General features: G+C 36.8%; 1 protein-coding gene across 2 annotated transcripts; it reads right to left on the bottom strand.

Moving 5' to 3' along the window:
* Positions 1–479: 479 nt before the first annotated feature.
* On the bottom strand, positions 480–23,016 carry LOC115432502 (pannexin-3). 2 transcript variants are annotated; one of them, XM_030153368.1, is made up of 6 exons: positions 22,882–23,016; positions 21,420–21,612; positions 8,497–8,639; positions 6,296–6,510; positions 4,044–4,795; positions 480–1,162 (listed from the first exon to the last, which is right to left on the bottom strand). In XM_030153368.1, exons 2-6 carry the CDS (start codon positions 21,601–21,603, stop codon positions 1,104–1,106), a joined length of 1,353 nt encoding a protein of 450 aa, XP_030009228.1. In that variant the 5' UTR covers positions 21,604–21,612; positions 22,882–23,016; the 3' UTR covers positions 480–1,103. The 2 variants fall into 2 exon arrangements, with proteins under 2 accessions (XP_030009228.1, XP_030009227.1); XM_030153367.1 differs by lacking the exon at positions 480–1,162 and having other exon boundaries at positions 3,225–4,795.
* Positions 23,017–23,485: the final 469 nt, after the last annotated feature.

The raw sequence follows: 23,485 nt of genomic DNA, 5'->3' as shown, positions 1-23,485 counted from the left end.
GTTTTGCTCAGGCTGGTTTTTGTGGTCGAAGCGGTGGGTTTCTAATTTGTGTCCACGGAGGCCTGACTTCAGATGGCTTCTGGTTGATCTGGAGCAAACACACACAGATTAAACAGTGGAGAAGATGCAAATTACAAGCAACTTTCAGTCTGATAGTTGCTGTGTTTAAAAACGCTGGAATTAATAGAAATGACCCTATTTTCTTCTCATCTGCCGTGTCTTATTTTAATGAAAGTGATAACGTGATAACACAAAAACACTCCCATCTGAATTTGTGTCAGTGCTAATGAAGTAAAAGTGAAACACAAAAGCAAAAAAACAGGCTTTTAAGGTGAAAGTCTCATTAATGTCTACCTTTTGTTGATAGTATTAGAAGACAGAAGAACAATTAAATACCTAAAGTTATGGAAATACAGGCGCGTTTTTGACAGCTTTCAAAGGTCTGTACTGATGATTCAGTGAGGCTGTTGACTGAAACACTAGGTATCATACAAAGTTTATTTATCAAGATAACAGAACATCCATAATTCACATAAAACAGAAGACATTTATCTGCTATTGTAGTAATAATATTAGTAGAGAAGAGGGAAAAGAGCAATAAAATAAAATAACATAAAATAAAATCACAATATTCAGGAAAATCCAGCCACAGAAAATCATCAAAACTTGCATCTTTGTTTGCCACAGATTTATTTTTTATAAGACAAGCACAATCTGGTCAAGTCATGGTAATAGTTGTTGTTTGGTCATAGTCTAGTCGGATTTACAATTTCCGTTCTAGCATGATAATTTGACAGCAGTTCGTACTTTCATATGGATGCATCCTGGGCCAAAAACTGGCCTCTTTTTCTTCAAACTAAGAAACAGAAACAGAGTCTGTGGCAAGTTCAGACGCATGAATGCTGACAATCGATTGTCAGATCCATTGACGTTTCAAGACAGAACAATTTGGCCTGTAATTCTAAAAGAGGCTTTTTGTCTTCAGATCACAAAAACCCTTGATTGCTGTCCACAGTCTTTGTGGGTACAGTACTCTTGAAAACCTACTGTGGAGCGTGTCCCAACCCCCCATTGTTATCACATTGATTCAGTCCATAGGAGGCCTAGTAATGACTAAATGGTGCAGTCTCCTTCAACTCATGGTACCCCTGGTGGTTTGGCTCTGTGAAGAGACAGAGAGGGCAGTTAGGAAGGACCACACGTCTATCTCTTCTACGTTTACCCAGTGTTTGTCAAAGACTCTTTTAGAAATAGAGGCAGTTTGGCATCGTTTCACAGAAGACACAAAGCAATACAGTTGTACTTTTACTTGACAAATGTGTTTGAGTTTACTGGTCAAAACTGTAAACTTTTTCTGACAAATGGCTTCCCCACATCCACAACTACACTGGTGTCAAACATGCGGCCCAGGGGCCAAATCCGGCCCACCAAAAGGTCCAGTCCGGCCCTTGGGATGAATGTGTGAAATGCAAAAATTACACTAAGATGTGAACAATCCTTTCAGTTCAGGTTCCACATTCAGACCAATTCAATCTCAAGTGGGCAGGATTCAGTAAAATGCTATCATAATAACATATAAATAATGACAACTCCAAATGTTCTCTTTGTAAATGTAAATATTTTCATGTATTTACACTAAAACAAAGTATAATTTTGCAAAAAATGTGAAAAATCTGAACAAATACGAACAACCTGAAATGTCTTAAGAGAAGTAAGTAGAATTTTAACAATATTCTGTCTGTTATTAAATGTTTTGAGTATTTGTAGATCCACTGTGATCTGTACGTCGTAATGTACATGTGGAAATGATAAACTGAGGCAGAATATTGTTAAAATTCCACTAATTTTTTCAGTTTGTTCAAGGTATTCACATCTTTTGAAAGGATAGTTTGTAGATGTTAACCATTTCACGGTGTAAATGAACTTTTTTCGCTCTAAAACATAGAGAAAAGTTTGGAGTTGACATTATTTATACATTATTATGTTATTATTTTACTGGTTCGGCCCACTTCAGATCAAATTTAGCTGAATCTGGCCACGGAACTAAAATGAGTTTGACACCCCTGCGCTACTACATGACTTTTTCATCTTCTGCTCCATGAAAACTGTTGCTTCTACCTCAAAGGGGTCATATTTTGCTAAGCCCACTATTATTAGTCTTTGGTACATTTATTTATGTATTTGGGGACCCTAATAGCTCATAAAGTTTGAATTTGAACCCTCCAGCTGCTGCAAAACTATAAATTTTGGCAAAAATCAAGTGGATTTCTACAACCTGTTTTAATTCCTGCTTAATTTTGTTAACGTGTTCTTTTGTTGGAAGCTCCAAGAATAAGTCTGGATTCTTTTCGGTCTCATTTTTATTAATTTAATTTTTGACTTGATCTGACCACGAACAAAATATAACTCAGCTGAGGATCCACACCCCAAGCAGGGAAATGGATCCAGACATTCAAATGCACATCACTTTTTTAATCCTTGTAAACTGATCCTCAAACTATGAGCTGACCCCCTTGTGGTAGGTGGGTAGGGTCACAAAAAAAAAAAAAAATGGACTGGTGTCATCTGACTCTAAAGTCAAGCAGATGTGATACCTCAACTCTATGTAAAACCCTAAACTGACAGTATGTTTACATCTTATCTCTTGTGGTTTACGATCCTATGTTTGCATGAGTATTTAAAAGTGCGCCTAAGGTAAAACCTAAGTCCTGTGATCATAAATTCGTCTGTTTGGTATGTTGACCAAGATGTGACCCATACTATCCTAAGAACTTTACCACTCACTAGTGAAACAAAGAAATCTAGTGAAACAAAGGTATTATCTTAAAACATTAACTACTCCAGACTAATATGTGATTAAACTTAAGACTTCAACTATCTAAATTAAACTAATATTTCAATTTGTTGTGTCTATAACTAATTACGTCACTATATTTGCACAAATAAGGTCAAGACTTCCAACAAACATTTCTCAGAGTACAGATAAACGGGACAGAGCAGTACGGAAGGGGTGGGGTGTGAAGGAGCTCATTTGCATTTAAAGGGCCAGCGCTCAAAATGACCTTTCTTATGTCATTACTCAGAAATATTGTTGAAGATGGACCTGTGGAGTTGAATTAATGAAGAATTCAGACCCAAGCATAGCATTTACAGTTTATGTAGACCACAGGGAAATGTTTTAAAATGCATAATTCCATTAAAAAAAAAACAAAATATGACCCCTTTAAATGTAGAGTACTTTTATTCCTTTGCTATGTTTTCAAGCTAACTCTCTAAACCAACTGACGTAATAAGATGCTTCCATCAAGCGGTTGGGAACAAATAAAGTGTAATAACTGTTATGAACATAGAATTGAATCAGTAGAGCGTTTTACTGCTGTTTTTGATTGAAAAAGGAAGCAGTGGGGACTGTGGTGAAGAGATGCACACTGAGGAAGGTTGAAGGTGGAAAACATCTGGAAAAATCCTGATCATCCTCTACATCACATTTTGACAAATCAGAAGAGCAGCTGCAGTGCACCTGTAATCTCATTAGATACAGGACTGAGAGGTTTAGAAGATCCTCCATGCAAACTGCCATCAGAATCTACAACACCTCAGTGTAATAATTCATTCTTCATTTATTTTATATCATTTCCCCCTGGGGATCAATAAAGTTAATTTGTATCTATAATTTTTTTTTCCTTCTCTGTTCTACTCAACCTATTGCTACTATCAACCGTGTTTTTGCACTTTATGAGAAGATCCAAGAACAGTTAAGCGTTAAATGTTTGCAGTATGAAGTGCTCTCCTATTGAGTGCATTAATTCTGTTAAAAAAGGTGAAAATCACAACACCTTTTTTTGCAAAGCTGTCAATGTTTTTGTAAATTTTGCCATTTCCATCCAACCTTTTCTGAGGTGATAATTAAAAATGTGATGATGGAAACATGGCTATTCTGAGAACCTGTCGTTACTTGATAATTTTTTGAACATCCCAAATGATGTAGACAAAAATAGCTACTAGCAGAATACGTTTGAGTGTGTAGATAAGTGTTACGGTACCAAAGCTCATATTCTCCTCCACCAGAGGCCTCGTCTCGCTGCAGTTTACCACTCTGCCCTGTGCTGCTCCCAGAATAGTCATGATGTCCACCAGGTTGAGCTTCCCTTCCTCCTTGGCCTCCTCCACTTCTTCTGCCAGCTCCATTGCAGCTTCCTCGCGCTCTTCCATCTCTTCTTGTGTAAGCATCGCGTTCAAGCCCTGCCCTGCGGTGACGTTGCCTACCTGGGGTGGCGCAAGCGAGCACAAAGCCCTGACTTTGCCGTAAGATTTCAGGTGTGCTATATTTGCGCGTAAGAAAAGCAGCAGGACGTTGAGGTCATTCAAAGGACAACCGAGCTTCTGACGGTTGATGAGATCCAGGGCTGGAAGGACTTCGTAGACTGAGAGGAAGGTGGTGTCCCAAACGAAGAGTCGGATCAGGCTGAAGAGGACGATGGGCGCCAACAGAACATAAATAGCACCGTTGGCTACACTGATGACTTGGAAGACCAATTGACCGATCATTTTACACTGAACCAGCTCAGGAACCCAGTTCTGATCTCGAAGCATTCCTGTCCGGACGAAGCAGCTGAACTCATCCTGCAGAAAGGCAGAAAGGTGGAAGTAGGCGAGGTAGAGGCAGGCCGCCGTCATGAAGGTCAGGAGGAGGAAGCCACGAAGGAAAAGCATGCTAACAAGGAAGTAGGACTTCTGTTTGCACTGCATGTATCTCTCCAGAAGGGGGTACTCAAAGTATCGCTTCTTCTTGGCCCTGAAATTGGACAAGGACAGCAAACTCAGCACTACATTCCCATGTTCTGCCTCACGTTCGTACAGTTACACAAAGCTGGGAGCCTCCCAATGCAACCACAGATTTCTACTTTTGGAAAGTAGGAGCTGCCCATGACAACACCCTAAACAGCCCTCCAATGAGACCGTTGGAGGTTGAAGGGCTTTGCTCAAGGGCACACTGATTACAGCTGTTGAGGGAGAGGAAAACATTACTCTTTACTTTCCCACTCCTGATTGTGATTCTTAATTAAGGGATTTAAGACCACATCTGTGACCTTTGGCCAGTATTTCACACTTGGAGGTCACATTTTCCCAATTCACAACAGTTTGATTCAAAAGGCAAATAAAGGTTTTGTAAGATCTGCAGATGCTTATGTGGTCTGTGATGGAGCTGTGCATTTGTTGATGTTAACATGTCTAAAGCAGTGGTGGTTTGTGTTGTACAGAGTGGCAGCTGTTGAGTTGCAGAAGGCATTGGAGAACATGGGAGTAAGTACAGGGACATTTGTGGAAAACACTGGTTGTTCTTATGGATGTGGGCAACAGTTAGCTTAGAACTGGAGTCAGCTAACATCACCAAAGGCAAACCTCCTACCAAAAACAGACCCATTAGCACAGGATAATCTTCTATATTGAACCTTGAAGTTGTGGCTAAACAAAACACATTCATACACAGTGATGGGAGTAACGCGTAACAAATGTAATGTGTTATAGTAACAGACTACTTTTTGCTGTCATGTAGTAGTGTAAGGCATTACTAGTCAATTTTCAGTTATATTTTACTTGGTACATGTTCAATAGTGCTTGCATTACAACAGACTTTTTGCCTATAATTAAAAAAACAAAACAAAACAGCAAGACTGTGAGACCTTAAAGAATCAAAAATGCAGCCGGAAAATTCTATTTTCTGTTGGTGTTCAGCCAATGGGTGAAGACTGCAGAAGACAGTACACTGGCCACATGGACATATGCTCATTACGAACCCTAACCCTGCTTTACAGAAGCTAGTTGGCATGATCCCTGTGATCAGCAATGACAAGGTAAGCTAACGTTACAATAACTAGTGAGAATTATTATAAATTGTGGATTTATCTATCGGCGTCCTCAGTGCTGCGCCGTTTGAACATGAAACATTCAAACATTCCTGCTGGGATTTGAACATCGTAGACTGCAGCGTTACTTACTGAGCTATTTGTTCACATGTACTTCGGGGCGCAAATTTATGTGTCCCAAGGCTCTCCTATCTGTTGTATTTGGGGGGGGGGGTTTACTATGCATGTGCCATTTATGATGAGGGTCTGCATGTAACTAAAAAGTAACACAGAAGTCATGTAACACATTACAATACTGAGACAGTGATATTGTAATGTAAGGAATTACTTCTAAATAACAGTACAAAGTAATCTGTAATCTATTATCGTTTGGAAGCAACTTGCACAACACTGTTCATACACCATGTGGGCAAGTATTTGTCACGTACCTTTGCAGCTCGGCCTGAAATGTAAGGGGATTCTTAGTGTTCTGGCGCATCTCCAGGATGTTCTGGGCCAGTCGGATGGAGCGGTTGTACGACTTGTCTAATTCGTCAATTATGAAGAGCAGGTCTGAGCCCACTGTGGGCATGACGAGCTGGCGCCAGATTAGAGCCGGCAGGTACATGAGCACCGCCATGGCCAGAAGAGAGTAGGGGAACATCTGGATAGAAGAGGAGGAGATGCAGACAGGGAGGAGAAAAAAGACAAGTAGGTGAGGTTTTATCAATGAACTGCTAAGCGTTGATTCAGAGCCACCTTTTACCTGTTAATGACTAGTCTGTGGTTTTATCAAAAGGCAAAGTGTTTTTACAACATGGTTTAGGAACAACAGGAAAAAGTGGAAGGCTTCAGTTTTTCTCTGTCAGCAGTTTAACCTTTTATAGGGCACTCATATAAATACTCTGAAGCTCAAAATTTCAATCTTAGTGTGTTATTGGAGGACCTAACAAGACTTTATTACTTTTGTGAATTTTTTCTAAATTTTTTAAGTAGAAAATCAAGGTCAGTGAAGTTACCATATTTGGTTCCTTATCCATAAGCACCAAAAAATAAATAAAAATAAAAGAAGTATGTATAAAAATACAATAAAACACATGTAAGGTGGAAGGAACATTCATTTATTTATTTATTTATTTATTTATTTATTTATTTATTTAACCTTTATTTAGCCAGGAAGTCCCTTGAGATGAAATCTCTTTTTCGAGGGAGACCTGAACATGTATTTTAGAACATTAGACCAACATAAATGTTGATCCAGACACCTGTCAACATCCACATTATCCCTTTGAACATCATTCCGTACATTAGCTTTTTATGTTTTAATCTATTCTTGTATTTTATTCTTTGCTTAGGTTTTATCTGTTCTTCTGTATTTTTTATTTATTTATTTATTTATTTTTAATTTTTGTTTTATTTTTGCAGTTGTTCTATGTTTTTTCATCTATTCTTGTATTTTACTCTGGTTTTTTTTTTGGTTTTTTGTTTGGTTTTTATTTATTTTTCTGTACAGCACTTTGGTCCACTATGGTTGTTTTAAAGTGCTTTACAAATAAAGTTGTACTGTATTGTATTGAATTGTATTAGTACCATTACTTCATGATATCTAACAAAGCAGATACAGTCATTGCAGTACATTAACCCTTTATAGGGCACTCATAGAAATACTGTGAAATTCAACATTTATCCATAATGTGTCAATGGAGAATCTAACAAGACTTTTACTTTTGTGAAAAAAAAAAAAAAAAAAAAAAAAAAAAAAAAAAAAAAAAAAAATATATATATATATATATATATATATATATAAAATTATTATTATTATTATTATTATGTAGAAAATCAAGGTTAATGCAGTTACCATATATGGATCCTTACCCATAAGCAGAAAAAAAAAAAAAAATCAAAGAGGTATATATAAAAAATACAACAAAAACACATGTAAGGAACATGTATTTTAGAACATTAGACCAACATAAGTGCTGATCCAGACCACTGTCCACGTCCACATTCTCCCTTTGAACATCATCCCTTACATTAGTACCATTACTTCATGGCACCTAACAAAGCAGGTACACTCACTGTAGTAAATTAACTGTTTATAGAGCACTCATAGAAATACTGTGAAATTCAACATTTATCCATAGTTTGTTATTGGAGGACCTAACAAGATTTTATTACTTTTGAGAAATTTTTCAATTTTTTTTATTGTTATGTAGAAAATCAAGGGCAGTGGAGTTATTATATGTGGTTCCTTACCCAAAAGTGGCAAAAATAAATAAAATCTAAGAAGGAAATATAAAAAAAAATACAAGAACAACACACGTAAGGCGAAAAGAACGTCACTTTTAGAACATTAGAATAACATAAGTGCTGATCCAGACCCCTGTCCACATCCACATTCTCCCTTTGAACATCATTCCGTACATTAGTGTCATTACTTCATGGTACCTAACAAAGCAGGTACACTCACTGTTCATGCAGAGGTGGACCTTACAGACCCTGTAGACCAAATTAGACCTCACTGTAACTGTCACTGTCAATGTGTTGTAACGCATACAGGAATTACCAGAAATAATCACTTGCCCGATAAAGGGTTAACATCACTGCGAAAAACAAGTTGAGCCAGTTTGATCAGAATTTCTCTACTTACTTTGTGCACCCACAGCGAGCGCTCCTCAAAGTTCCCATCGCTGTCAAACTCGTGATGCATGAGGGAGTCCCAGCAGTATGTGTCGACATAGCTGGCCTGCTTGATGGTGAAGTTGCTCGGAGGGAAACAGCTGATCTGAGGCCCTGCAGAATAAACAAAAGTTGATGTGTTACAATCTTAGCTAATGAGGGACGTTAATTCCTGCACTCTTTGGTTTTGCCTGCGAGAAATATTTGTCTGTTTTATATTGCGTACGGTGCCAGATTTACTCATTTAAACTCCGTGATGGCCTTTTCCTTTCGGCAGTACAGCATTTCACTAGAGAAATCATATGTTTTCAAATGGCAACCTGGCATTTACAAGTGACTTCATTCCAAAATTGGGTTCCTCCACCTTATATTTAGTTCACCTTGGTGTTACCACATGTAGCCCCGCCACTTGAATCCACGCTCAGCACCCATCTGTCATTTCCAGAGGGTACTCCACCCTTAAACAGAAACACACTAAGGGTGTGCCCCCACCTACTTCAGAGCAGAAACATGGTGTCTATTTTTTACAAGCAGGCTCCAACATCTGCCTGGCGTTCTCAAATTGGAAACATACTGCCACTAATTTACTGTAAAGATGTGATTTCTGCTGCCACTGCGCCTCATTACAGGCTCCAGTAATAATATAGGTGTGGATGAGGATAATTAATCAGTGGTATTCTAACAGACTGATAGTGACATGTTAAATATAATTATGCTTACTTCAAGTATATTCCAGTGAATTCATTATAAAAGTGACCTTGTAGAGATATTTACAGACACATGAAGATACGCATATGCACGAACACACAAAGTATATGTTGGTTATAGTCTCATCTCACTTTGTAAAAGTTTCTAACACATTTTTCTATTTGTGAAGATGTAAAGAATAACTGTAAATGCGGGGGGTGAAAATTATGAAAAATGGTAGGAAAGATGTGCAAGTAAAAAAAAAAACATTGATTATATATACAGGGTGGGGAAGCAAAATTTACAATGACCATTTAGTTGTTTTTTCTCAGCAGGCACTACGCCAATTGTTTTGAAACCAAACATATATTGATGTCATAATCATACCTAACACTATTATCCATACCTTTTCACAAACTTTTGCCCATATGAGTAATCAGGAAAGCAAACGTCAAAGAGTGTGTGATTTGCTGAATGCACTCGTCACACCAAAGGAGATTTCAAAAATAGTTGGAGTGTCCATAAAGACTGTTTATAATGTAAAGAAGAGAATGACTATGAGCAAAACTATTACCAGAAAGTCTGGAAGATACTATTAAAGAAGAATGGGAGAAGCTGTCACTCGAATATTTGAGGAACACTTGCGCAAGTTTCAGGAAGCGTGTGAAGGCAGTTATTGAGAAAGAAGGAGGACACATAGAATAAAAACATTTTCTATTATGTAAATTTTCTTGTGGCAAATAAATTCTCATGACTTTCAATAAACTAATTGGTCAGACACTGTCTTTCAATCCCTGCCTCAAAATATTGTAAATTTTGCTTCCCCACCCTGTATGTTCATGTATTCTACTGTGAATGTTGTGTTGTGTTAAAGGCTGATGGTCTTTATTCATCATTTGAAACTGTCATTTAAGTAGATTTGGTGGGTTTAAGACATTTAGGACGCGTGGAAATAACTGTTCCTGAGGGTTCTTGCTTGGAAATTAGTGTTCTGCCATTACCATCCATGATTGCCATGATTTTATATTTAACCCTTTCATGTATTAATTGTGAGAACCTTAGTCAAGATTTTTTTCTTCAGTGTTTTTATTCCTCCTTAGGCATGAAAAAAACAATGCGATCAAGTTTTTTTTTCCTATGGAGTTGCAAAAACATCCATGCATTTAATTTTTGAAGTAAAGGAACATGTTTAAAACCCAATATCAGAAAGTGAGATGAAAACAATGAAATAAAAACATTTTCATGCTGCTAATCTGATGTCTTCTCACATTTTAACATATTCTAATGCTAGTAATTACTCACTTCATGGAGATAATATGCAAAAAAAAAAAAAAAAACCTTGTCTAACAAATAACAATTGATTTACACTTAAACATGTTAGTGCAGATCAGGTTTATCAAGAACAGCAAAGTTACAGTAATGGTCTGAATGTCAGTGTATGGGATGGCGCGTAAGTGGTCACTGTGTTGGCTGATATGGAACTAAAACATCAAAACCCATGAATATACCAGAGAACAGCTGGAGAATAGCTGTCCACTGGAGTGACCTATGCATGAAAGGGTTAAAATTTGAATGTATATATTCCTTTAAGCTGATTTCTGTTTTTACTTTGCTGTAATTCGTCTGGTAGACTGTACTTGTATTATTTTTTAAGTAATTAATATAACATCAATATTAATATTAATAATTAATTTAATATTCTTAACTGAATGTGCAATAAACTGATCTACCCTAGTACTTTAAATTGAATGCGCAATATCCTGCTATACATCACAGTACTTTTAATTCAAATGTGCAATAACTTGTTTACTTCTCAGGACTCTTATTATCATTACTATTATCCCCTTTTTAAATAATACTCTATTTTTACAAATGTGCATCTGAGCTGTATGTGCAACAACTGCTTTCTTGTAGGTTTTAGCTATGTTTTAGGTTTTGTATCTGTCTGTTTTCTTGTCATATACTTTTTGTTCAAACTCTCTTTTCTGACTCAGGGAAACACACAAGAATTCCAATGCGCCTATACTGCTGTGTATCTGTGCAAATGGCAAATAAAGTCTATTCTATTCTGTTCTATTCTATTCTATTTTTTTAAGGGACTCTCTTTTAGTGACTCTTCAGATTTGTTTTCATCACCTTCCTGTCTAGTGAAAACCATGAAAACCTCCAAATGTGCAGACTTTGGATGTTTTAATAATAAACTGAAGGATCATGTGTTTACTTTAAGGCCTGATCTTTTCTTAAGCTAAATATTTCTTCATAAAACCTTCTCGTATTGGAAGGTCTACCTGCAAAGCTGAAAAAAGCCTATTTTTTTCCGAGCTCTTGAAAAGTTGACACCACAAAAATATGTCGATTTTGTAGAATTCGATGCATTTCTGGAGATTAAATCACCAGCAGCATGAGTTCAGAAGCACATTTTGCTGATAATACATAATGTCCTTTCTACGTAAACTCAACGCACAACTTATACTTGTGTTGTTGGAGTGTTTTCACAGCATCACATTAGTACTTTTACTTAAGAAAATGATCTGAGTACCTCTTCCACTACTGATATGATGCCAATGTAAATTCTCATGCTGCTTCCTGTCAAGACTTTTTTTTTTTTTTTTCTCTCTCAGGTTCCTTGTGTGTGCATGTGTGGGCGCTCGCATTGCCAAGTCATCCTAAATAAAACACGACAGCACATGCCTTCTCAGGAAATCTCAAGGAACATTCTCCCCCTCAACTCTTCACCCCTGTGAGCCATTTGGCAAAGCATAAACCTAAATTTCTGCCACAGCTCCTATCTCCCACCCCCACTCCTCAATTAACGCTGGCAGATCTTGCCCATATTTGTGCCTCGTACAAGGATTCTTGGCTGAGAGTCCAGGTGCAAGTAAACCAGACTCCAGACAGCAGTGCAATCAAGCACTGTTGTTAAACTGACAACCGAGCAGATCGGCAGCCAACATCCATCAGTTGAGCCGCTCTCCCCTGCACCAGCGTCGTGTTCTACGCCCCCCCGCTGGTTAATCAACATATCCTCTCATTTGACTCAAATAGAGAGGAGCTGCCACAGAAGAAGTTCGCCTTGTAATTACAGTGTGCCAGCGTTAGTGAACACTGCTCTCAATCATCCCGCATGGCAATTAGCATCAGGAGCAACGGGCTGATTGCAGACCAGCTTCAGAGACAACGTTTAAAGTCAAGGGACTCCGTCTCTTCATGCTGCGGACTTGCCACATATATTTTATATAGGCAGACAGATCGTCGACTTCATATAAATACCATTAAATACCATCCAAGCTTATTTGTACAATATTCCTACATGTGGTATCAGACAAACAGAGCAGCAAAAGACACGGCAACTGAACTGCATTTAGCAAGAAAGCCTCATTTCTGGGGCAAAAACAAAAGCATATTTAACAAAACTATGTTTTTGGGGCGGCTGTGGCTCAGGTGGTAGAGCGGGTCGTCCAATAACTGAAGGGTTGGGGGTTCGAATCCCGCGCTGTCCTAGTCAGTCCGTTGTGTCCTTGGGCAAGACACTTCACCCTCCTCGCCTCCAGTGCCACCTACACTGGTGTATGAATGTTTGGTGGTGGTTGGAGGGACTATAGGTGCAAACTGGCAGCCACGCTTCTGTCAGCCTGTCCCAGGGCAGCTGTGGACAGGATGTAGTTTACCACCACCAGAGAGTGAATGAATAACACTGGTCTCCAATTTTTTAGAAATGATTTGCTTCAGAGATTAAATGTGCTAAATGTTACGTATTTTAATAAGATTAATTGGAAAATAAATGACAAAAGTGCCAGTTTGCTGATGTTTTCAAGGTATATGATTAAGTGTTATTGCACATATATATTGGTTTATATACATTTATATAATAGTTTTAGAAATCTTCCACTAATTAGAACCTGTAAAGTGAATGTATTCTAATGTGCAGACAGTGTTTTGAAGTAGATCTTGTAGCTCTGAGACAAATATTCCTTTTGAGTCAAACCCATTCTCTCGTTAATTCTTGAATTTCACATTTTGACCCAAGGCTGTATCTTGGAAAGTTCAGTCAACCAGCATTTTTGACTTGATTTTTCTTTATCAGTGACTCTCATGTGGTAAAATTTCATTACTTTTATTCTGGAAGCATTTTCCTTGTAGACCAGTGTAATGGGTCAATAATGTAAAGCGCTTTGGGTGTCTAGAAAAGCGCTATATAAATCCAATCCATTATTATTATTATTATTATTATTATTATTATTATTATTATTATAAAAACATCCAACTTTGTCTTAGAAAGATATTCAAGAAGCATAAAGTCCCAACAAACCAACATAAAATCCACTTGCATAGTTATTTATTTATTTATTTATTTGTTTATTTTTAACCAGGTAAGTTAGCTGAGAACTGATTCTAATTTTCAGTAATGATCTGGACATTGTTACCTCTCAGTACTCTTATTATTATTACTCTTTTTATAATACTCTATTTTACAAATGTGTATTTGTGCTCATATGTGCAATAACTGTTTTTTATATGTTTTAGCTGTGTTTATGTTTTGTATCTGTCTTTATTGTCATATCTTTTTTTTTTCTAACTCTGTGACTCAGGGAAACACACAAGAATTCCAATGTACCTATACTGCTATGTATCTGTGCAAATAAGTAAAGATTTATTTATTTATTTATTTATTTATTCTTTTATTTTTTACAAATGGCAAATAAAGTTTATTCTTCTATTCTATATAGAGACGAACAACCCACCACTCTCAGATTCACACCTATGGGGAATTAAATAAACTCATAAAGACCCAAACTGTTTAATACCTGTTGATCCACTAATCCTGTCAATACCATTAAATAATTGGTGTAAAATGCAGTTTGTCATCTTTTCATGGTTATCAGATATGACCCATTTGGACGTTTCAGAAGCTCAGAGGTTACCATAGAAACATCATCATCATCTTCTACAACATTGATTCACCAGTTAAACACATGGAGTTGGATCAGTGACAGTGGATGGACATACTTGGTTTATGTTCAGTTAATGATAGATTTTGTTGAAAAAGTCACTTTTTCTTTAGCTTTCTCTGTTTCTGATATGACAATCAACTTTAATCTGAGATTTTAAAGAACATCTACATGATCAACAGAATAAATATTGGAAAATAGACTTGATTTTGACTGAAAAAACACAAAATACAGAGGATAATATTATAATAAATGGTGATAAATCATGTAAGAAAAGTTAAATAGAGAGGAAAATTCACTTGGGGATTGTCACATTATGGGTTAACTAATTAATCTACTAGTGCATGTGTTTGGATGGTAGGAGGAAGTACCCGGAGAGAATCCATGCAAACTCCACACAGAAAGAGTCCTGGTGTTGGAATCGACCTCAGTACCTTCTTGCTGTGAGGCGACAGTGCTAACCACTGCAACAACATGCAACCCAATCAAAGAATGTTCGGTCTATATTAAAACATTTGCATATGCTGCTGGGATATGCACAGTTTTTATCCTTCTTTCCAGCTAATAACCTCTTACTGCCGAAATATAAAGAAACAAGCCAGAACACTTTTTATACCCATGTTTTTTTTTTTCCTTTGACTCTTTAACTTGAACCCAGGGTCAAAGGACAGAGAGTGTTGTATTTTGTCCAGACCATTACGTCATTTGAGATTCTGAGATTTGAAATTCTGATTTGTTCATATTGAGCTATAAATGAAACTGAACTGAATACATATTGGCTGTATTGGGCAAACTACCCCCATATCTCTGTCACCTCCTGTCTCCATCCACCAGTGGATACAACTCCTGCTCATCACATCGGCTTCTCTGTAGAGTCCCCAGAATCCACTCAGACTTTGGTAAAAAAAAAAAAAAAAAAAAAAAAGCTTTTTCCTATGATGGACCTTGGTCAGGAAACAGTTTGCAAAACTCACTTCAGCTTCAACATTTCATTACCTTGGGTGAATTCAAATCAGTTCTGTCAAACTGTCTAATAAAAGTGTGTAACTGCTATTCTAAAACTGGTTTTCAGCTTTAATGTTTTTAGCCATTTTATGTAGTCTTAATTGTATGTAAGTTTTATACTCTGTTAGTTCATTTGTATTGTACTGATGTGCCTCTTGGTCAGGTCTCCCTCAAAAAAGAGACTTCATCTCAAGGGACTTCCTGGTTAAATAAAGGTTAAATAAATAAATACAGAAATATTAAAAATGATGATTTGTGTTGTTGGGATGCAGATCCTAAATTAACCCTTTCATGCATAGTGGTCACTACAGTGGACAGCTATTCTACTGCTGTCCTCTTATATATTCATTGTTTTAGTTCCATATCAGCCAACACAGTGGACCCATACACTGCAATTCATACCATTACTGTAACTTTGCTGTTATTGATAAACCTGATCTAGAGTAACATGTTTAAGTGTAAATCAATTGTTGTCATTAGTATCTAATTAACAGTTTTTGTAAAAATTTGTGGGTTTTTTTTTGCATATTATTCTCATGAAGTGAGTAATGACTGGTGTTAGAGTGTTAAAATGTGAGAAAACATCAGAGTAGCAGCATTAAAAATAGATGTCTGGTAAAGGTTCATACTGTCTTCCACATATAATTATTGTAGGTAATTCATTTATCAGACAAACTAGTAAAGAGAGTAAACAAACAACTACCCCTGTCTGATAAATGAATTACCTAAAATAAGCATTAAAAATGTTTTTATTTCATAGTTTTCACACAATATATCAGTAAATACATGTTTCCTTGCTTCAAAAATTAAACGCGCGGTGTCCAGCTGAGCGAACTTTTTTGCAACTCCATGAAAAATAGGTTCATAAGAAAATTTTCTTTCGGCATGTTTTTTTCATGCCTAAAGAGGAATAAAAACACTCAGGAAAAAAAAATCTTGATTAAGGGTCTCATAATTCATGCATGAAAGGGTTAAATCGGGATTGTTCATTTGAATATAGCACCTAAAATAACTATGATGCAAATTAGTGACATCAGGCATAATTGGCATGTAGAAGTCAATAATGTAATAAAAGCCGATAACGTAATAAATTTGCCATTTTTAAAATGTAATAGGCCAGTAACGTAATATCTGACCAATAACGCAATAAAAGTCCTGAACCGATAATGTAATAACTTTTGGCCAATAATGTTATAACTTATTGGCTGGTTATTACATTACTGGCCTGGTAAAAAAAAAAAAAAAAAATTCTAAGCAAATGTAATAACTGAGCCAGTAACGTAATAAGTTATAACGTTATTGACCAAAAGCTATTACGTTATCGGTTCAGGACTTTTATTACATTTTTGGCCAAATATTACATTATTGGCCTATTATATTTTAAAAATGGCAATTTTATTACATTATCGACCGTTATTACACTATCGGTTGTTATTACATTATTGGCTTCTACATGGCATAAAAGCAATTTTTTTTAAAAAATGTCCCATCTCAGGTATGTAGATTTTTGTTTTTAATCAGTTATTCTAGTCAACAATCCAAACAGAGCAAAACTAGCCCAAAAATAACTACAATGACAGAAACAGGGCATTGAAATTGACCCATGAACATCAGGGATCTTAGGTAAGCGATAACAAATGTACAATCAGAAACAGTGTTGAACATCGTCTAAATATAAAAACAGTGGACTACTGAGACAAATTCACAGCAGTAGTCTAAAGGGAATAAGACTCCACACTCTCTCCTTGCAGTAAGTTGTCAGGCCTATTGTGGTTTCCTTATTCCTACTGCAGTTTCCATTATATCGAACAAGTCAAAAGTCAGTAATTAACCTCTATGACAGGTGTTCCTAAAGTGTTTTCTCCATTTTTCTGTGCTGTTCAAATGCATAATTACAGTCGTCATTGTTCTATTAATGTGCGGTTTCCTCAAGTAGGACGACTGTAAGGAATAAGAAGATGTGGAGTGCAAGGATAAAAGCCTGCTGAGAAAGAGCAGGCATATGTTCAGTTGTCATGGTTGAGGACTTCTACCTCAGCAATGAAATGAAAGGCACCGGGGTCAAGGGCTGAGCTTCTAGTGCAGCTGCAGGAGTTCACGTCTTTGGTACCGCAGCATTTTTATCGGAGCTTTCATGTCATTTAACCACCGTCAACTGCAGGAACAATCATCGTGTCATTTATTATGCTCCTTTGCAGCATGAGTGGTAGTAAGCAGCGATTCAAGGCCAAACAGATGAAGAAGAAACAGGAAACAACGAAGGAGAGACAAAAGCACAGAGTGAAAAAGACTTATTCGGAAATAGTTGAATTTTTGATTCCAAGAAGGAGCCATCTTATGACACCATATATTGAGATTCTACAACAGGGGTGTCACACTCATTTTAGTTCAGGGGCCACATTCAGCCCAGTATGATCCCCAGTGGGCCGAACCAGTAAAATAATAACAGTGAAAAAAGTAAAATTATGTTATGATCAGGTTTACATCTACAAAGTGGGGGGCCCACTGATCTGCCTTGGCGGAGGTCTGCGCTCTCCGAGTGCTTCTAGTTTCATTATACATTTAATTTTTTTTTTCCTTTTCTTTTCTCCTCATCTCACTCAGCTTCAGCTACCTCATGATTGTATTTGGTAATATCCCTGACTTTTATTTTCTTTTATTTCTTTCCTTTTCTTTATTTGATTTGATTTGACTTAATTTGATCTTTATTTATTATTATCATTATTACTTTTTTTAAAAAAAAATTTCTTCTTGAGAAGTCCACATCACAACAGTCACACCACATACACACCTTACACACTATGCTACACACAGAACATTTACACAACCTGGACAGGACATTGATCTTTACTATTGACTGACGTGTTTCTTTTGTATATTACAGGCCAAATATCTTAACCCACACACACACACACACACACACACACACACGCACACACACACATTATGATGATGTAATGTAAATATTGTATAATACTGTACATAATGTCACTTGGTGTCGCTTCAATAAAGGTGGAAATTTTTTTTTTTTTGCTACACTATAATTAGAGTGCTCTTTCATTTGTTGTTTTTGTATGCATGTGTATATAAATATGTGTCTATATGCATATGTGTTTATTAGTGCTGGGCAGCGATTACATTTTTAAAATCGCGATTAATCGTGTGGATTTCTGTGATTAATCGTGATTAATTGCATAGTTATATGGGGGTGGGGGTGGGGGTGGGGAGGTGCTGGCATCAACAGTGATATTTCAGACTGGAAGTACTCCAGTGATTAAAAAAAATAATTCCACATTGCAGTGCTTCCAAACAACTTTGTCCTTCTCAACCCCACCATCTGAAGACATTTAAAATGAAAATGTCCATGGAAAAGACCGATACTTTTCTCCATGTTTATGTCCCCACCAGTTTATTTCCGCTTGTGAGTGATTGACAGGAGTCTTAAGCCCACTAATAAGTACTAATACTAATAAGCCCAATAATATGTGTGTTCAGTTGTTCAAAGCAAGCAAAAGGGGGCCCTCTAGTGGTCGGAATAAGTGTCACTAACGTATGTTTTGTCCCTTCGGTGTTACCGTAGTCAGTTCGGACATAAGAAGGAACTAACAGACATGTTTCTTTCACTCTGTTTGTATGGCCCCAAAAACATTTGCCTGTGAGTATTTTATGTTCAGTTGTTGTAAGAATGAAAAGTATAAAATATCTCTGATGTGAACCTTTGTTGCTGGATAAAAGACGTTGTAAATCTTAAATTAATCTGTAAATGCTAATTAGCGTGTCTATGGATTTTCCCATTCAAGTTAGCATGGAGCTAGCGGTCTTTTTCCCATTCATTTAAATGTATAATGCCATGTAAATGTACTAAGACAGTGAACAGAACTGAGACATAGTTTGTATGTTGCAGTTTTACAGTGAGTCTCAAGTAAAAGATTTGGAGAGAAGTTTTGGGCTAGCATAAACGAATTAGCTTAAACATGTTAATAACACATTATAATAAACGCATCCAAAATAACGTCATAAACATGTTTCTAACGGCACGTTTGCATGTGAAATTATTTAGCAAACAACAGAATGATTGATACACACAGGCGTTGCTTCTGCAGGAGTTAAACAAAGTTTGATTCAGCATTACTCGGAAAGTTTTCTCCTCTCAGCTACACCGGCTTGGTGCGTGTGGAGCGCCAAAATAAAAGAATGAGTTTCAAAATAAGAGTCCGTATGTATAAATGAACTAAGACTTGCTTGAAAGGCAGAATGGCATTAACGGGAGATTTTTAAAAAAATTGCCTGCGTTATTTAATGAATGCATTAACGTGGTAATAACGCGTTAACTTGCCCAGCCCTAGTGTTTATACTTAGAAAAAAAAAAAAAGGAAGGTAAGTTGTAATTCTGTGATTGGAAGTGTCCTATTTTTCTTCAGTTAAACAGATTTGGGAAATCATCAAAGCTCTTGCAATTTGATCAACTTCTATATCATTCATGCATGTAATACTTAAATAGTGACTTTAATACATATCCAGCTCCATATAATGACCTCTGACCTGAACTCATTTTGAATATCATGTTGGAAAATACAGCAAAATGATGAGGTTTGACTTTTAAAATCTAAAAGAACATTATTGCCCACCTTGTAGATTCTATTACTTGAAATATGTTAAAAAAAAACAACTATATTTATACATAAAATATATCTAGCTTTAGAATCTACGAGGAGCGCAAGATATTCAGTTTGAAGAAATATGAAAAGAATATAGTTTTGTTGTTTAATAAATGTAACATGTACTTTTTGTTCCCATATCCTCCTGAGACCCAGCAATGCCTTTTTATCCTCTGTGGTGGACAAGAGTTTCTCAGCTTTACTTAAAATAAAATTTTTTTAAAAAAAGTCCACTGAAAAGGATATTTTTTTAAAAAGAATAAAATAAAGTATATATGTATATGTGTGTATATATGTGTCTACATGTATGTGTTTGAAGGGGGTTTGTATATTTCTATATGTAGGTATATTATGTCTGGATGTAGATAGGTTAATTAAATTAAATTAAATGATTAAAAAAAAAGAGTAAAATAACATAATGCATCTGAAAAAACTGTTGCAATATGCTGTGTCCAATTAAGGCAATTATTTAATGTAAAATGGAAAAAAAGTTTACTTATTGGGTCTCAGGAGGGTACATGGTCTTATTTCTCAGTATTACAGACATTATCAGGCTAAAGCAGTGGTGTCAAACTCATTTTGGTTCAGGGGCCATATTTAGCCCAATTTGATCTGAAGCGGGCCAGACCAGTGAAATAATGACTTAATAACCTATAAATAATGACAAATCCAAGTTTTTCTTTTTGTTTTAGTCCAAAAAACCCCCAATTAAATTATGAAAATATTTACATTTTACAGAAAAGATGTGAATAACCTGAAAAAAAAGAAATGTCATTTGAAAAATTAGTGCAATTTTAACAGTATTACGCCTCGACTTATTTTTTATACATGTGCATTTATACACAGTGTTACATGAACATTTGGTAACAGGCATAAAATTGTTAAAATTTTGGAGTTTGGAACTAAAATTTGAACAATTTCTGCAATATTACATCTTTTGTTACTAACACAACTACAGATCACAGTGGGTCCATAAATGCACCAAACATTTAGTAACAGGCAGAATGTTGTTAAAACTGAACATTTGGGGTTGTTCATCTTTGTTTTTATTTATGTATTTATTTGCATTTTATTGTAAAAGAATAGTTTTGTAAATGTCAGTATTTTCACAGTGTAATCTTATTTTTTTCACTTAAATTTTTTCCACATAATTTTTCACAAAGAAAATTTGTAGTTGTCATTATTTATGGGTTATTGTGTTGTTATTTTTACTGTAGATCACATTGGTCTGTATGTGGAACCTGAACTAAAATGATTTGGACAGCCTTGACTGTTCAGGTTAAGTTTTGCACTTTCATCCCGCGGACCAGAATGGAACCTTTGACGGGCCAGATTTGGCCCCCGGGCCGCATGTTTGACACCTGTGGGCTAAAGGATCCATTTTGGAGATGTTTGATATTATTGTTTTCAGTCATGCATCACTGAACATGGTCCAAAATGATTTTCTAGACATAATTATGCATTTTACTGAGCCACACACACCTATTTTTAAAATAAATCCAAAGTGGGTAAAACAGACAGGAGACCAGAACATGTTTTTGAGGGAAAAAACACGTGGTCCAAAAGAAGCTGTGGTAAAACCACCCGTTCCTCACCCAGGGAGATCTCTCGGGCGAAGGCCATGCAGACCAGCAGCAGTGGGAGGCCCACGGACACGTATTTGATGACCTTGTCCAGAGGAAGCTCCAGCTCCAAGTGGCTGATCCGGTTTATCCCGCCGCTGTCCGGCAGCAGGGCATCAGATAGCATGGCCTGGGCCGCTGCCTTGGCGATGGACATGTTGGACACCTGCACAGATAAGAAGAGCAGGGTGGGAATGTTAGAGGAACAAAGGCCTCCGTCACAGAGTCTGGGTTTAGTCAGACTTTCTTTCTGTCCCTTCCCTCTCTTCTTCCTTTTCTTCATTCCGTCTGTTTTTCCTCATTTGCTCTTGATTTCTTTCTTTTCCTTCTTTTCTTCATTTTTTCCTTTCTCTTTTCTTTCCTTATTTCCTTCAAGGTTACTGTCCTTTTTTCCTTCTTTCTTTCCTTTACCTCTTTCCTTCCTCCTTTCTTTCCTTTTTTCCCTCATTATTTGCTCATTTCCCTCTTGCTTTCTGAACTTTCCCTCTTCCTTTTATTCTTTACCTCATTATTTCCTTTCTTTCTTTCTTTCTTTTGGTTCCCTCTTCCCTTCTTTTTCATTCCTTCCTCCCATCTTTCTTAATTCCTTCTACCTTTCTTTCCTTCTGACCTTCATTATTTCCTCATTTCCCTCTTTCTTTCCCTCTTCCTTTTATTCTTTACTTCATTATTTCCTGTTTTCTTCCTTGTCTTTCCTTTCCATTTGTCCTTTTTTTCTTTCCTTCCTTTTCTTTCCTTCTGTCTTTCATTCTTTCATTGTAGCTTTCTTTCCTTTCCCTCTTCCCTTCATTCTTTCCTCATTTCTTTCTTCCTTCCACCTTTTTTGCCTTATTTCTATCTTCCTTTCCTTTCGTTTCCTTTCCTTTCGTTTCCTTTCCTTTCCTTTCCTTGTTTGCTTTGTTCTTTCCTTCTAACTTTTATTCTCTCATTGTTGCCGCTATTTATTTTCCTTTCTTCTCTCCATCTTTGTTTACTTTTTCCTTCTTGCTTTCTTTCCTTTCTCTTTTCATTCGTTCCATCCTTCATTCTTTTTCTTCTTTCCCGTCTGTAATTCCTTCTTTCTTTCCTTTCCCTCTTCCATCCTGTCTTACTTTCCTTTTCACCTGCAATTAAAAACCCTCATATCAACCTGTACAACACAGATATCTAAATAACCACAGAGCATTTCCTGCATTTCAACAAAACAAACAGAATTTTGACTATTAACGAAATACAGGTTTAAATTTCAGTCTTTTTTTTTTTCTTAATTATGCATGAAAAGGTGAAAAAGACAATGATGTTTCAGAAAAGATCTATGGATTACGTGTGAAGATCCATCTGCAGACATGCTCAAGTACAACACATAAATAAACAAATACATGTTATTAAATGCATCTCTTCAGTACACGTGTTCTGAAATGTTTTGAATATGAAAAACCTGCTGATATCGTCTTACCTGAAGTCTTCCAGTTTTCTCTGCTAACACTATTAAAAGCCTGTTCTCAGAGCCACTAAGTTCCTCTAAAGGCCTGCACGGCGTTGGAAAGCTCCTTAAGTATTCAGGGAGGACCCGGTTAAATGAGAGGTTGGATCTGGGCTGGACCGGGCCGGGCCGGGTCTGGCTCTAATTACAGAGAGGACATCTGGGAGCATGTAGGCGCCCAGATGGCACCGGCTGCGAGCAGACCTCCAGTACTGAACACTGGCCCATGCAGCAGTGTGTGTCAGTGTGTATGTGTGTGTTGGTGTGGTGAGGCGCTGTTGTGAAGCTCAGTGGCTGTGGCCCACTTCAAACAAGTCAACCATCGCCAGTGGCTTTTGCAGCCTCTGTCATTCTGGGACTATTTTTACTGCAGTTGAGCCTCAGAGCTAGTGCTAGTGCTGAGATACTGTACAGCAGAGATGGTCTGTGGGTGACCTTTACAGTTAGCATGTCCGACGCACAGTGTGTGTTAGACAGAACACACACACAAAAAAAAAAAAAAAAATTTGGTGTCACACTGAGCTGTCAGGAGAAAAAAATAATTGGATTAGCATCTTCACACACTCACAGGATCCAG

This window comes from Sphaeramia orbicularis, chromosome 14 (genome assembly GCF_902148855.1).
Source record: "Sphaeramia orbicularis chromosome 14, fSphaOr1.1, whole genome shotgun sequence".
Taxonomy (NCBI): Eukaryota; Metazoa; Chordata; class Actinopteri; order Kurtiformes; family Apogonidae; genus Sphaeramia; species Sphaeramia orbicularis.
The sequence above is the reverse complement of the archived record's forward strand: the minus strand, read 5'-3'. Positions and strand labels throughout refer to the sequence as shown.